The sequence below is a fragment of the Primulina eburnea genome, unplaced genomic scaffold (assembly GCF_022965805.1).
Source record: "Primulina eburnea isolate SZY01 unplaced genomic scaffold, ASM2296580v1 ctg142_ERROPOS100000, whole genome shotgun sequence".
NCBI lineage: Eukaryota > Viridiplantae > Streptophyta > Magnoliopsida > Lamiales > Gesneriaceae > Primulina > Primulina eburnea.
Window position 1 is genome coordinate 2,053 of NW_027330958.1, and position 17,139 is coordinate 19,191.

The 17,139-nt window shown below is 37.4% G+C and overlaps 1 protein-coding gene across 3 annotated transcripts; it reads right to left on the minus strand.

Annotated features, from left to right (window-relative positions):
* Positions 1-952: 952 nt before the first annotated feature.
* On the minus strand, positions 953-13,800 carry LOC140820766 (alkylated DNA repair protein ALKBH6 homolog). Of its 3 annotated transcripts, none has more exons than XM_073181109.1 (7): positions 13,601-13,800; positions 13,478-13,538; positions 13,316-13,351; positions 1,923-2,035; positions 1,442-1,685; positions 1,314-1,360; positions 953-1,248 (listed from the first exon to the last, which is right to left on the minus strand). In XM_073181109.1, the coding sequence occupies exons 1-7, from the start codon at positions 13,709-13,711 to the stop codon at positions 1,063-1,065; spliced, it is 798 nt and encodes a 265-aa protein (XP_073037210.1). In that variant the 5' UTR covers positions 13,712-13,800; the 3' UTR covers positions 953-1,062. The 3 variants fall into 3 exon arrangements, with proteins under 3 accessions (XP_073037210.1, XP_073037211.1, XP_073037209.1); XM_073181108.1 differs by having other exon boundaries at positions 954-1,248; positions 13,313-13,351; positions 13,601-13,799; XM_073181110.1 differs by lacking the exon at positions 13,316-13,351.
* Between the last annotated feature and the right edge of the window lie 3,339 nt (positions 13,801-17,139).

Below are 17,139 nucleotides of genomic sequence, written 5' to 3' on the forward strand. Positions count from 1 at the left end.
TTTTAAAGCTAAAATATATTTTGACGATATTTATTTGTTATGTTAATTTTGTAATGCTATTGTCATTAAATAATTTAAATATTTATGTGTGTTGATATTTTCTTATTTATTATAGCTAGTTTAAAATTTTAAAAATAATCAAAATATTTCATATGAAAAAAAATCAAAGTTTAAAATTGATCATCAAAATTATTTTGAACCCCAGTCGAGAATTTAGGTTTAGTTTGGTTATTAATTTTTAATGGTTCGACTTGCTCTTTATTGGAACGATAAATTTGATTTAGTTCGGTTAGAATCCATGATCACCCCCCGAACGTAGAGAAATAGCAAGAAATTTGAAGCTTAAAAAATATGAAGAGGCAATCCGTAACAATATGTTGCTGAGTTGATATATAATAAGAATTATATCATAATACCTAGTAGATGAGATCCTACCCACTTTATTTCAACGGGTACAATCTTGCCACATATACAATTTTTTTTTTAAAAAAATGAGTCTTATATATGCATAGTCAAATCTTGACCATCCATCCTATCATAGGAACCATGCCCACATAAGTAGGATAAAATAAACTAAAATACCTACGTGGAAGAAAAAATAGAATCCTATAATAATCAGTAGTATTTATGGTAACATGGTATGGTGAAATTTTGATTAAATATAAAATAATAAATTATAAGCATTTAGAAAATATGAAAGTTTCAAATATTACTTGTCCAAATTAGGGTATAAACCAATCGCAAGCCTGATATAAACGAATCTGATTCACAACCTTTTTGAGCCAAAAACCAGGTCAAAGAATATTTCTTTCGTGCCCAAGATTATCAAGTTCAAGCCGAACTCAAACTTTTTTGAATTTTTTTCGAGCTAAGCCTTAAAATTTGTTGATAGCTTTATTCGGTTCATTGACACCCCTAATCCAAACCAAAGTTTCACATTCTTAGCCAAAAAACAACACACTTATAATATCACACCATTTAATAACCTTGGTACTCCTATCAATATTTCCATCCATAAATCGAGTGTTGATCATAGAAGCCCATTATAATTTATCTGTTGATCTATATCTTAAGTTTTACCAAAGTTTTATGGACTTTCAACACTACTCGGCACGTCAGAGAAATTCTCGTACCAGTCCTGTGAATGATGGTGCCTCCTCCATATTCGCTGCTGCTACTTACAATCTTCAAATCGGAGATGGCCGGAATTTGTCCATCGCCTAGAAGAGCGTTATTGACATTGATAGCCTAGAAAACATGAAAGACGTTACAGATGTAGAAATGTGATGATGTGCTTCATTTGATTATCTTACCTCGTCATATCGCTGCAGTTCACTATCTTCTATGCCATGCAAGTAATCTGGAAGGGACTAGAATATCAGTGCCAACCAAACCCAACAGAGCGAGTTTACCTATGTAAAAATCTTAAACGAGTATCAACCTGAGTATGCCGCATCTTTAAATATCAGCAAGCTGCGCGACATTAGTGCTACAGAAAACGGACGATGTTCACTCAATGATTCATTCACATGCGAAGGTGCTGATTCAGAAATTGTATCATTATTGATGCCCGTCATCCCTCCAGCATTTTTAAAACTTTGATGGGGAGTAAAGTTCATAATAACAGGTGATCCAAGAGACAAAATTGCCACCACAGGTACATAAGCAGGTCCATCCTGGTGTGGCTGCTTGGCGAAATCAAAATGTGACCAAGTGCAATTAAAGTTATCGACTGGAAAAAAAATATTAAAAAAGGAAGAAGTTCTATACTTTTTCCTCTCTTGTAAAACTACAAAAGAAAAACTGATGGTACAACAAAATAGGGAAGAAAATACAACTGCAGAAGTCAGAACTATAAACTTTATAACAAAACACTGAATAAAATATAGTTGAATAATTAATCTTGCAATTCCAGGACCAACCATTATTCCTTGATCAGAAAGATATTCATTGATAAGCACATGATTGATTGCTGACGGAAAAAGCTTTGATTCTGCATAGATCCTATGAGTAACGTGTTCTAGCCAAGGTGGCACTGCAACAAATAGAAAGATTCAATGCTGAGCTTGTAGAACCCGTTAAATCAGACTACGTATAAGTCATGCATAATTACTATTATTTTAATTAAAATGAATTTTTTTTAATGCATGAAGATTTTAAATTCATTCTTTTAAATTTATTGAGTCATGATTATTTATTTTATACAGAAGTTTAGTGTTACCTTTTCAGTTAATTACGCGAGACCGGATCGGAGTTTGGAGATTGGAGATAGATTATTAATAGGAAAATATTCCTAATTTTAATAAAGAAGGTTTTAGGATTTTATTTAATTAATTAGATTTAGTTATTAACTAATTCTTTTATGTTTAATAATTAATTAAAGCCTAAATTAAAATGGGTAACCAATTGAGATAAATTAATCTAGACCTATTTTATTAAGAAATTAAACCTAACATTTTTAGTAATTCGTTTTAAGACCAACTATGCCTTGCATGAAAACTTTATCCTAATTTAATGTATTAAGTCACTAAAATATATATTGGATGTTAAAAAACCCTAAACCTTTAAATCCATGAATTTATCAACAAATTTCCTTGGAATTTCCCAGCAAGTTCGGCCACCCCATGAATCAACATTTATGATTAGCAATACTTCATCCTAGTCACCCTTGATTGGCCCTTCATGGAATAAATAATTTCCTCTCGTTTAACCCATCAATTAGTGATAATTTAAGCACCGTTATGCTCCTAATCAAACCACCATCCTAGCCTATCCACCCATAGTTCACGTACAGCAAGAAGGAAGGGGCATTTGAATTGCCAATCAATCCCAAGACTTGCACCTTCCATCTTATTACATAGCATTACCCCTTTTATTTTTCCTAGTAGTCCCCCATTCATTTCTGAGTATCTTTTCCCCTCCTCTTATTCGAAATCTCAGAACAAAACAACAGCAAGAACCGTGTGTAAACCGGCAGCTAAATCGTGAAACAGCAAGAGAATTAAGTGAGAAAGAAAAAACTCCGTCTCCCCTGCACCGCGTCGTCGTATTGATTTGTTTTCGTTTGAAACAAATCCAAGGCATGTTTATATTATTCATTGCTCTTCAATCAAGTCCTATAAGTATTTTTAAACATCTCATGTTCATGATTTTAACAGCAAAACCGAAATATGACAGCAACATCTTACAAAAATTCTGCACAGCTTTTTCTCCATTTTTATGCTTCACGGGTTGCATGATTTTGATGATTTAAGGGTGTGGTTCGATTCCAGGCTCCCAAGGCTGCTTATGGTCATGTTCTAGGGTGTGTTAGGGTCAAGTTTGATCAAGGGTCCAAGCCCCAAAACCGTGAGTTAGATGCTCCAAACAACAAGCAAGAAACAAGTGTCATAGTTTGGGTTTCATTTACTGTCATTGGCTTGTTTGGGGTAGAGTTCGAGTCATGGCTGGCCTAGGGCCAGTAGCCATGGCTAGGACCCTTCCCTAGCAAGTATAGGACGTGGTCAAGTCGGCTCTAAGTGGCTTGAGCCATGTCCCAAGTCGTTTGGACAGAAACAACACAAGTGTCCCTCGGTTTCATTTTTCTGTTCTCCTTCGTGTGAGTTGGTTCGGTTTTTATGAGGTTGGGTAGATCTTGGTTGGCTATTAGCCTTTAGCCATGATTCATACAAGACCTCATCATGTCTAGATCAAGCCATGGTCGATCACATGGCCACTGGAATGAAATAAGACAGCAAGTTCAGTCATACTCCCCACGCACGCAGCATGGTTCCTCGGGTGGAAGTTCGGGTTGTCCTACGGTTTTCCTGGGGTTGTGGCTAGCCTTTGCCCTTAGCCATGGTCCGAGCCACTCCTTAGAATGTTGGGAAGAGGCTCTGGTCGGTGGTTCAAGCCCCAATGGCCGGTAGTCTCGAAAACGACGCAAGTAATCAAAGGCGCTGCTGCTGTATTTTGACAGCAAGTGACGTCGCGGTTCAGAGGCGTGTTCCGGGTTCTTGGTTGGCTTTTAGCCAATGGCCTTGGACTGGACAGTGCCTCATCGAGTTAGAAAGGTCATGTTTTTTGCCGTTCGTGATTCGGATCATTTTAGAGGTCGTACGAGAATTTACGGTGCAATGTGCCAAAATGACTCTCGAAAGAGCGTTTCACGTGTTTAGCCTCCATTCACTAAATTTCGAGTACTGTAAATTTAGGAGCATTATTTCATCATTTTAGGCGTATTTTAATCATGACTATATGATGGTTCGGTGTTGGTCCGGGTTGGTACGGAGTCATGATTAAATACGAAGTCGTTGGGCGTAATTGTCGCGTTTTCGGATTTAATTACATAGTATGGTCAAATAAATCATTTTCATATTTTTCATGTTAGATTTAAGTCGCAGCGAGCCTGGGAACGATCCAACCCATTTGGTAAAATTTATACAGGATATTTAATAATGTTATTTAATTATATTACGTGCATAAAATGTAAATATTCATTTTTGAGATTTATGCAATATTGCTTGTAGCCACTGTACTTCATGGGATAGCAGCTTATTATGGGATTATTACTTCACCCGGTCGTCAGTTGGATATCCAGTCCAAGGGTTGTGATGATCTCTACCGCCTAGTATACTGTGGTTTAGTCTGATCAGGCGATTCAGTTCAGTTCGGTTCAGTTCATGGGCCACTTGCGTAGAACATAATCTCAACAAAATTATGACATGTTATCTTATTTCAGGGCTCTATCGAGCAAACAGATCACTTATGATTTTCAGTTCAGTTATGCACGTATTATAATTATTCATGACACGATATTTTACGTTATGCTTCACGACATGTTATTTTCACTTTGCATGCGATTTATTATTTATTTACTTGTAATACGATATATGCATGCTGAGTCTTTAGACTCACTAGACTTGAATGTTGTAGGTACTGATGAGGTCGAGACCGAGGGTGGGGACCAGTGAGCTAGCTTGGGTCGGCTGTAGTGGAACCCGAGGACCTCATTTTCAGCATTTTGCGTTTTTATGATCAAACATTTTTATCGTTGTTGGATTATTTCAAATTGTTATTTTGAAAACAATAATTTCTTCCGCTGCCACTTTGAACATTAAACTTTATATATCAGTTTATTTTATGAATGAGACATTTTAATTATTTAAAAAGAAAATTTTTTATTTTTCCGCAAATTTTCAAACACGAAATTTTAGGCCTTTACAGAGCTCTTCTGGACACACAAATTTGAAGTCAAGTATCGTTTTAGGACCTTTATGAAATAATATGTCAGTACATCAAGGCACAATGCAGCTTGCATGTAATTATGTTCTCATGTTATACCATGCAACCACTACATTAACTGCTGCGTCATCTACCTAATTGGCTAACAACATCAGGAAAAAACAATTACTTCCCAAGTGTAAAATAAGGTGGGGGTATAGTATTCTTTTCTAATATCATGGAGGGATGGGATTGCTTTAACTTGGTATCTGTTATGAACTCAAACCCCAATTAATGAAAACTGAAATTTCATTAATCGAAATAGAAAAATTACATAAGAAAATGATCCCTAGAGCAGATAATATTCTAACAGAAAACTTTTACCTCCCGAGCAAATGCTAGCCAAATAACTCACAAAATTCATCCCTAACTCACTGCACTCCCTTTTTAACTTCCCTCTCATGTATTCATACAATATTCCCCCACTTCCCTAATGAGTATCCCACCTAGGCCTCTCCCATGTTGCAAGAGGTTTATGCATATACACCAATAGAGTGTTGTCGAGTAAATTTTTTATCAATCTCCATTGTGACTTGAGACTGAATATCAGGAAGTAATATGGGGAAAAAAGTCAAAGTCTTCTTCAAAACGAAATAAGCAAACTGAGTTTCAAAGTAAATCAATGCCGCTCAGATTAAAAACAATGGCTGTAGTGTGTATATATATTGGAAGCTGAAATGAGAACCTGCACACTCAATCAATTAAACAAGAAGATTAAAATGGAATGGAAGATAAAATGTAATTTTAATTAACTTCAACTTGATTTATACCAGAAAAATTATGCTAGGCATCATTTTCTAAGAATTCTGAATGCAGTAAACCAATATTTATATGTTATGTTCAGCAAATGGTATTTCAACATTATGACAAATTTGTGATTTTATTTTATTCTACTTTCATCCAAATAAATTTGCAAGTGAAATGGTAATGTAGTGAGAGAATTTTTGAAAAATGCTCTCTCCCTCTTCGTTTTTGAATCCTTCGACCGGAGACATTCCTAACCGTTTCCGTCGTTACCCTTTTTAAATCTTGTCGCCATCTTCCCTTTCATCTTCGTCGACGGCCGTCGGCCGTCGCCGGCTTTTCCACCCCTTTTTCTTTGCCCTTCCGCCTCAGTCTCTTTTCGGTTCTTCAGTTTAAAATCGCGCTACAAGCTTCGTGTCGTGATGTCGGAAAACATGTTCAGGAATTTCCGAACTGGAATTACCACACCACGTTCGAATATCAGGGATGAGATGATTAAGATTGATTTTAAAATATTTACCTTGCAATTGAGCTCGGACGGTAGATCCATTTGGTGGGCAGAAAAAACTAGGAATGCTTGCTATATGCTGGACTTTCAACGAGAAGAGGCACGGTGGATTAACCTGGTTTTCAGAGAATTTATTTACTCACAGCATCCAGTCTCGTCTTTTCGCCGCCTCAGAGGCAGGAACTCGGTGTTCATATTACAGAGGTTTGAAAACAAGCGCGGAAAATTCATTGAAATGTCTAAGTTCAACTCGCAAGGGAGAAAGTTCACCACTATTGTACCATGTGGCGCCAACACAAGTGGGTGGATTAAAGTGTCGAAGGTTTTGGATAAGCTGCTAATGGGAGATATCCAGAGGCAGGCTAATCGGCATTCACCTGTTCAAGATAATTTCCAAAACAAGACATGCAATTCTTCTCAGAATCTGGGGGCGGGGGAGAGGTTTGGCAAGGAACAACTTCGGGTAGATGTGGATAAAAGTGGATTGCAGAAAGGAAACAAGAACAAGAACTGGAATGAAGCCATCATCATTACCAGACAAAAAGCAACATCTAAGTGGAGTCTTGTTGAAGAGGCTCTTCGGAGGGCTACGAACAGGAACATTAAGCTATATCCTTTTCAAGCAAATAAAGCGCTTTGGTGGCCATATAATGCGGCAGAATACAAGTACTACATCAATTTGAAGAAAGGATATTTCGACTCTGGTTTGTGTTTGGAATTTCAACAGTGGTCCAAAGATATCAACACATTGGATTCGGTGGAGAGTTGCTGCAACAGCTGGATTTGGATAAGAGGTTTACCTTGGGATCTATGGTCGCCATATAATTTCAAAATTATTGGGGATTGTTGCGGGGGACTGTTGGCCATTAGCCCTGACACATTACACTTTCGAAAGATTGGAGCAGCGAAGATCAAGGTGAAGGGAACTGAAGGTGGCTTCATTCCGACCAAGATGGTCATTCCACTGGCAGGAGGACCTACAGAGATCAGAATTATGGTCGAAAACTTTGACTCAAAGGGCTACGAAGCTTATGAAAAACAAACGTACGCTCAAGTAGTGGTGAATGGAAAGAAGATATTGGCGGGTTGGGGAAATAATAATATTTACAACACTCTCGCAAGGATTGAAGATGGAGACAAAAATCAAGGCAAAGGAAAGCTAACTATGAGGGAAACACAGATGCAAGACAAGAACGGTGCGGAATCAAGTAAGAGATTGGGTCAAAGAAATGGGAAAGATATTTTATATGGATCTCAGGGGCAATTGCTTGAGAATATATTAGGAAATATTTCAGAGAAGGAATCCAAATTATCTGATCAAAAGTGTGAAGGAAAGGTGATGAAAATACTAAAGAATATCGTACCTAAAGATGTTTCAAAGTTTTCGACATCCTCCTTCGGATCCACAAACAACCAATATCCTGAGGACGTTGATAAACAGCCCAGAGTGGAGTTGCTTAATAACACACCAAATCAGTTCTGGAAAAAACACCGACGCAAAAGTCATTCAAATGACTTTGCGGGTACTGAATCACATGTTGTTCCTGAAAGCCTAACTCAGCAAATTCATGGCAGGGATTTGTGCAGCAATGACGAAGGAGCGGAGAGGGATGATTGTGATGACATGGAGTTTGAAGATTCTCAAGATGAATTGTTAGAAGAGGAGCTTGAATCCAGCGATTCACAAAGTGTTGGGTATACAAGTTCTGACAAGTATGACTCTTTTGAAGACGCTGCGGCAGATTTGGATGAATTGTTCTCAACTCCGAAGTCCACAAGGATCAAAAAGAATGAAGTACAGGTTCAAGACTATGATGGAAAGTTGGAATCATTGCACACAGTTCCAAATAAGTCAAATACTAACTCAAACGAGGCTCCACGAGGCATTGCCAAACATTCTGTGGGACAGGTACTAAACGGTGAGCATTCTCCTATTCTATATCATTACATTTCTTTAAATTCAATTTTATCATCCCCCTTCAGCGTCTTGGGTGAGAATAGGGGTCTAGTAGGGAGTGGGGTAGGCAAAGTTGATGAAAAGCCCTGTAACATCTCAGAATTACCAGTACCGATAGTAGGGGAAGACATAAAAGTGACAGCGGAACAAGAAGTGGGGGAGGGTTTTATTGATATAGGAGGTAACCAAGTCAAAACGCAGAAATGTCGATTGAAAAGGGAGTTGCTTAGACTTCAATGCGGAATAAGTTATGAAAGAGGAACCACTTCGAGGGGCACAAAATGTTTTAGATGAAGATTTGTGCGTGGAATATTAGGGGAGGGGGGGGCTGGAGGAGAAGACAACTTGTTCGTTCAATAATTCAAAAGGAAAGGCCAGATATTATGGTTCTTGTGGAGACAAAACGTGAAAAAATAGACAAAAAATTCGTAGCCAGTGTTTGGAGATCGAGATTTGTAGACTGGGTTTGCATGCCTTCGGCGGGAAGGTCGGGAGGAATTCTTGTTATGTGGGATCCTAGAATAGTTAAGGTCCTAAATAATCTGATTGGGGATTACTCGGTTTCAATTGAGATTTCAAAGACAAACGAGATGAGTTGGTGGTTTTCGGCCATTTATGGGCCGGTAAATCCCAGGTTACGAGAACATTTCTGGGACGAATTAGCGGGGTTGAAAGCAATATGCGGCGATCTCTGGTGCCTCGGAGGTGACTTCAATGTGGTGAGGAATTTGGGAGAAAAAATGAATAGCAATTCTTCAACTACAAGCATGTCTTGTTTCAATACTTTGTTAGAGGAGTTGGAGCTTGTTGATCCACCGCTTCTCAATGCCAGATTCACATGGTCCAACTTCAGGTCTACACCAATTTGTAGTAGGTTGGACAGATTTCTATTTTCCGATGGTTGGAGGCAGCTTTTTCCAAACATCAGACACACAGTGCTTCCACGACTCACATCTGACCACTGTCCTATCTTGCTGGACACAACTATACGTCGATGGGGACCAGCACCATTCAGATTCGAAAATGCTTGGTTGTCTCATCGACAATTCAATCAATTAGTTAAGTTATGGTGGAATAAAGAGGATGTTCAGGGATGGGAAGGATACAAATTCATGCAAAAGCTGAAATTGATGAAAAAGATATCACCGAATGGAATAAGACAGTGTTTGGAGATGCCCGAGTAAGAATACAAGAGTTGACCTACAAGATTAGTCAATTGGATGGGATTGAGCAAACTGGAAACTGGACAGAAGAGTTGAAAGATGAGAGGAAGCGGGTGAAATGCGAGCTGGAAAAGGCATCGGTTACATATTGTCAAATTCAAAACCAAAAACTAAGACTTAAATGGCTACAACAAGGGGACCAAAATACTAAGTTCTTCCATGCCTTGCTGAGCAACAGAAGGAGTAGAGCCATGATCGACAGAGTGGAATTGGAAAACGGCAGCATTATTACGGATGAAAAACAAATCGAGAATGAAATTGTTGGCTTTTACAAGAAATTATTCACAAAAGTGGAAGGGGCAGCGGGGTTGTCATTTGATTTGGGGCTGGGTATGGAGGGTCTGGATTGGAAACCGATTACGAGAGCAGAGGCAGATGGGCTGGAAAAAAGTTTCGAGGAGAAAGAAATTAGAGAGGCAGTATTCAGTTGTGATGGATCAAAAGCGCCAGGGTCAGATGGATTCACATTGGAATTTTTTCAGAAAAATTGGGACACGATACGAATGGATGTGTTAAAAGTTTTTGCGGAATTTTTCGAAACAGGGGTTGTGAATGGAATTACAAATGAGACTTACATCTGTCTCATCCCGAAGAAAAATGATGCTACAAGTATGAAGGACTTCCGGCCAATTAGTTTGGTGACAAGTTTGTACAAAATCATGGCAAAAGTTTTGGTTCAAAGATTGAAAAAGGTTGTGGCTAACACTATAGCGGATAACCAGTGTGCTTTTATAAAAGGACGGCAGATACTAGACTGTTGTCTAATTGCAAATGAGATGGTGGACGAATACCGTAAAAAGAAGAAAAGGGGCTGGGTGTTAAAAGTTGATTTAGAAAAAGCTTATGATAATGTGAATTGGAATTTCTTGGACTATGCACTGCTTCGAAAGGGTTTTGGTGAGAGATGGAGGAGGTGGATTCAAGGGTGTATTTCTACTGTCTCTTTCTCAATTTTTGTGAATGGAAGAACTTGCGGAAAAATCAGGGGCCAAAAAGGCTTAGACAAGGTGATCCATTATCACCTTTTTTATTCAATATTGTGGCCGATGTGTTGGGAAGAATGGTGGATAAGGCTAGGGAAGATAAAGAGGTAAAAGGATTCATAATTGGAAAAGACAAGCTGGAAATTTCCCACTTACAGTTTGCAGACGACACTTTGTTTTTCTTGGACTCTACTAATGATGTGATGAAGATATTAGGCATTCTAAGTTTTTTTTCAAGTAAATCAGGGCTCAAAATAAATGTGGGGAAGAGTGTCGTGCTAGGTCTGAATTTTGAGGATGAAGAAGTGGAGGAAATGGCAGCAACATTCGGAGGAGTTAAAGGATCATGGCCCATTAAGTACTTAGGACTGCCGTTGGGGGGTAATCCCAACAAGCTGGAGTTTTGGGAGCCTGTCATTTCAAAGATGGCTAAGAAATTAGTAAGCTGGAAAAAAGCCTTTCTATCCAGAGGTGGCCGCCTTATTTTGATTCACTCGGTCCTTTGTGCAATGCCATCTTATTTCATGTCCCTCTTCAAAGTTCCAAATCATGTCTCGGCCAAAATGGAAAGGTTAATGAGGAACTTTCTTTGGGATGGGGATGAAGGACATAGACATTGTCATGTGATAGGTTGGAAGCAGGTGTGCAAACGAAAAGATAAAGGAGGTTTGGGATTGGGGAATATCGGTCTTCGAAACAAGGCTCTACTTGGGAAATGGTGGTGGAGAGGATCGTCAGAGAAGGAGGCGTTGTGGAAAATGGTTATCAAAAGCAAATACGGTTTACAAGATAATGGGTGGGACTTGGGATTGGCGGAGATAACATCGTTCAAAAGTCCTTGGAAATTTATTTCTAGGTCTTACCAGGCTTTTCATCAACTTACTAGATTAGTGCCAAATCAGGGTAACTTAATTAGATTCTGGGAGGATGTTTGGGAGGGAGGGGACACTTTCAAAAACAGATTTCCATCATTGTTTCGTATTTCGGTCTCAGTTAATAAGCCTATCAGCCATTACATTCAAACCGTGAACAATGGGGTGGTGTCTTCTTATACTTGGGATGTGAGATTTAGGAGAGATTTGTATGACGATGAGGTTCAAGAGTTCACCTCTATGTTAGGTGTCTTAGAGGGGGTCAGGTTGAGGTTGGGGTCGGGAGATAGTAGAGTATGGTTGGGGGATTCCTCGGGGTTGTTCTCTGTCAAATCTTTCTATAATTCTTTCTTCCCAGACTCTCATTTTCGAACATTCGGTTGTTTCAAAAACATTTGGAAAGTAAATGTACCACAGAAGATTAAGATTTTCTCGTGGATCATCGCTTTGGGGAAGTTGCCGACTTGTGACAGTGTGCAGAGAAGATGGAAGAATTGTGCCCTTTTACCTCATTGGTGCTGCCTATGTCGGCAAGATGCAGAAAGCCAAGATCATATACTCCTACACTGCTCATTTGCACGAGGCATTTGGATGAAAGTTCAGAGGGAGATGGGCATCCAGTGGGCAATTCCAAACTCTGCTAAAGAGCTGTTACAAGATGACTTTGAATGCCCAATGACATCTTCACTAAATGTTTTCTGGTTAATGATTGTTCATTGCGTTTTTTGGTCATTATGGCTCGAGAGGAATAGGAGAATTTTTGAAGAACAAACAGATTCGGCAGAGCAAGTATGGGAAAAAGTCAAATTCAAATTGGCAAGCTGGACGACAAGATTGAGAGAATTCAGTCATCTGTGTATTAATGATTTGGTTCGAGATTGGAAATTTGTATTGTCAGGCCAGTAATGTGGTGTCATTTAATGTAGTTTAAGTTAGTTATGCAGCTTTTATTAGAGGATTGCTTATCCTCGTTCTATTGTAACAAAAGGCTTATTAATCTAATAAAATAGTTTTCTATCAAAAAAAAAAAACTTTCATCCAAATGATTTCTTCCATCATTTGAAAACCTGAGAGATTATGGCCAGGTGGTAATTGCAACCAAAACTAGAAGACAAAACAACATACAATCTGGCCATTTGGGCATGGGCATTTGTCTGTAAGCATTGACCATAAGGCCAAACCATGTAACATTTCAAGAAGTTTCTACTTTAATTATCCTCCTAGTCCTATCATCAGTATGAGGATAACTTCAAAAGGAAATCAAGATTGAGGGCCCAATAAAATTCTTTAAGTCAATTACTATGAGTTTTTGCAAGATTCCAATCCATCATGGCACGAACAAGCGAACGGATATTGATAGCCAATTCATCAGAAAATTGAAAGACAAACATCATCGACCAGGTATACACCCCAGTGCATTCCTGAATAGCATATATCCCAACTAAAGCCATTCCCTAGAAATGCTTCAAAGTCTTCAATTCAACTCAAGTATACAGTAGTAATATTCAAGGCTTTAATTCTCAAAATTGTAGTTTATGCTACAACATTTGGGATTTGAGGTATCTCTTAATGAATTCATTGGCCGTAATTTTGGAAGTATTTAGCTATTTTCCTTTTATCGTAGAAATAATTTGTGTATCTTTCCCATCATAAGTTATTTGTTTTTCTTGTAATCGAGGAATCAGAAAATTCTCATGAAAATCCACAAACCTAAATTATAAAAGCACTCGACTACATGAATGAACAATAATTTCAGGACTCACAACCCTGCGCGAGAAGGCCCTTGTCATGCACAATACCTCCTGTCATCCATCATTAACAATATTATCAAATCAGGTGAAGATAACGATTCTCAAACAAATAGCAGATACTTCGAGCTAGACGAACCAATGTAGGACTAGCTAGGATTTTGATAAAGCCACACATACCCCAATTTTGTAGTCTCCTGTTCTTCAAAGTTCTCCACTTTGAAATGGGGGCTTTATAAATCTGCAACAGAAGGACCGAAATCACACCACAGAAATCAATACAGCCTACCTCTCTATGCTTACATTATTCAAGAGCTGCTCTTCTTCGGCTATGGTAACGTAGTCGGGAAGGTAAAACACGGTCGGCACGGAACCGACAACAAATTCTTCTAATGCCGAAGTTTCTACGTCCATCGAACGCGCTTTGGAATCGAAATCATGAATTTTCTATTTGGCAGTAAGGAAGAAAAGTTCTTGAAAATTGAAATTGGAAGAGAAAAATGGGAATACATGGAATAAACAAAATATATAATGTTTTTTTATAATTTATTTGATTTATATGTAAATAAAAATTATAATATAATTATAAAAAATAATAAGAAATTATACTGTAATTGAAATATACAAATTAAAAACTAAATAGAAAAAGAGGAAAAAGAGACAAAAATAAGAATGGAACCTAAAACTTATATTTTAAACATGTAAACATGCCTATCACATTTAATTCACGTTATTAAAACAAGTTAGTTAAATATTTCCTATTTTTCCCAGATTTACGTGCAGGTGGTGAAGAACCTAAAGGGGGGGTGAATAGGTTCTTTAAGGCCCTTTAGCGTTTTTAAAACGAGTTTGCAAAAATTGCAAGCGGAAGACTTGAGGGACAATCACAAATAAAAATGAATGCGTAAAGTAAGTGCGTAAAATAAATGCGTAGTAAAGTAAATGCGTAAAGTAAAGAGGGATAGAGATGTTTATGGAAGTTCGACGAAGAATCGTCTACGTCTCCCCTTCTCGATGAGGATCGAGGTATCACTATGACGACTTGGCTTTAGGAGCTCCAAGCTAGCTTTTACAACCACGCCTCGATGCGTCTACTTGGCCTTGAGGGCTCCAAGGATAGCCACGAACTTTACAACCCACTCGAGAGTATTACTTTCACTCTTTTTCTACAACTCTTTTGATATTACAACTCTTTTAATCAACGCACACAAGAGATAGTAGAAAGCTTTGTAAGAGACAAGAGAGAATGGAGTGGGATGATTGAGAATGCATCCTCAAAGGCCTATTTATACTAGTCTTGGACGCCAAGGTTCGGATCTTCTGTTTATACTTCGGAACGTCCGATGTGATTGAAATCAATTTGCGTAATTCTGGAATGACTTCGGATCTTCCGTTCTTGACTTCGTAGGGTCCGAACATATGCTTCGGAGGGACTGATCAAACTTCGTTTCTTCTGAACAGTTCTTTTAGACAGTGTATGAACAACTTCGGAAGGTCCGAACTCCAGTTCGTACCGTCCGAACATTCCCGCGTTTCCGGAGATTTGAAATCTTCAACACTTCGTAGCTTCCGATCATGTCCATCGTAGCGTCCGAAATCTACTCAATCAACAGTCAGATCAATTTGTCTCTGGATTGAAGTGATTTGATTGCTTGTGTTCGGAACGTCCGATCCAGTCTTCGGAACGTCCGAACTTGCTCCTCGCAGCTTCCGAACAGCTTCTATTTTGCTTCTGATTGGCACAATTTCGGAACGTCCGAACCAAATTTCGGATCTTCCGAACGTAACCTTGTTCTTAATTTCCTGCATGCCTCAATATAAAACATTAGTACATTTTTAATCCAAGTTTTGATATCATCAAAACAAAAACTTTGGGATATGTTATAGCATTAAAAACATTAATCTCATCCTCGAGATTTGTATGCGTTTAAGGCGTAACAATCTCCCCCTTTTTGATGATCACAAAACTTGGTTAAAAATTGACAAACAATAATCAACATAATCTAATGGTTATTAAATAACTCCCCCTTAATCAAATAACAAGTCTAAGAGGTTGAATTAATAGCAATTTTAACCAAATAAATTCTCCCCCTTTTTGCGATAATCAAAAAAACATAAGCATAAAGAGAGACAAATAAACAGGTAAAATATCCACTAATAAATGCAAGTCTTTTATACAATGATGCATAAAGATAAAATAAACAAAAATAACAAAAACATAAGCTAAGAATCCGCATCCTCGAACGATCCGAACACGTTCGGTGGATCCGAAGTGAAACGAAGCATCCGAATAAGGAACGGTGATTCCGAAGTAGCCAAGATGAGGAACACCTAAAATTTAAAATATTTAACACATAAATGAATGTTGAGCCATAATTATGGATAAATACAATTAATTTGTATTATCCGACATTATAATGCTCACATTAATAATACTCCCCCTCAATTTAACAAATATGTACGAGAGTATTTGACTAATGTTTACAACTCAATCATGCCAAGTTCACCACGCAAACGAGTAAAAGTAGATTCATCTAGTGGTTTTGTAAAAATATCAGCAATTTGATTCTTGGTGTCAACATAGTGAAGTTCAACATCATTTTGCTCAATGTGATCACGAATAAAATGATGTCGAATGTCAATATGTTTTGTACGAGAATGTTGAACTGGATTCTTTGTTAGACATATGGTGCTTGTATTATCACAAAAGATTGGAATTTTTGAAAAAGTAACACCATAGTCGAGTAATTGATACTTCATCCAAAGAATTTGTGCACAACAACTACCGGCAGCCATATACTCGGCCTCGGTCGTTGAAAGTGCAACACAGTTTTGCTTTTTAGAAAACCATGACACCAAGCAGTTTCCCAAAAAGAAACAAGTACCACTAGTGCTCTTTCTATCCACCTTATATCCTCCAAAGTCGGCATCACAGTAAGCTTTTAAATCGAAAAATGAGTTCTTAGAATACCATAATCCGAGATTTGGAGTATTTGAAAGATATTTGAAAATGCGTTTTAAGGCGAATAAGTGTGATTCCTTTAATGACCAAATGGTACAGTAAAAGCTGTTTTATATTTATCTTCTTCTTTTAGAAGAATTTGATAAAATCCTGATTTTAAATCAAAAGAAGAGAATACTTTTCCTTTAAATAATCTATTTAGTAAATCTCTTTTATTTGGTAATGGATGCTTTATCCATTTTAATGCTTTATTAAGTGGTTTATAATTGATAACAAGTCTTGGAGCTCCTCTTTCAATTTCGGCTGCATTTTCAACATAGAAAGCTGGGCAACTCCAAGGACTATTACTTGTTCTGATTAACTCTTTTTTAAGAAGACTATCAATTTCTTCTTTGCAATAATTTAAAAGTCTAGGACCCATTGCTATAGGCCTTGCTTTTGTAGGAATTTTATCCTCAGAAAAATCATCTGTATAAGGAAGACTGACTTGATGTTTTTTCCTATTCCAAAAGGCATTAGGAACATCAGCGCATATCTCTTTAGATATGATTTCTGAAATAATTTTTATTTTTTCCTGAATTTTATCAGATTTTAACTTATCTTTAATATTTTTAAAGAGAATTTCATCTTTTAATGAAGTAATAAAATTTTCTTTATTACTAACTATTTTTTGTAAAATATTTATAGATTTTGAAACTGGTATTGTTGTGAATGGGAAAAATAAATTATTACCTTTAATGTTGGTATATAAACCCTTTTCATTAATTTTATTAATAGGAAACAACATTTGGAAAAATGGAGTTCCTAAAATCACAGGAGTAGATATATTTTTAATGAGAATAAAAGTTGTATTTAAACAAACTCCAGAATTACATATTGC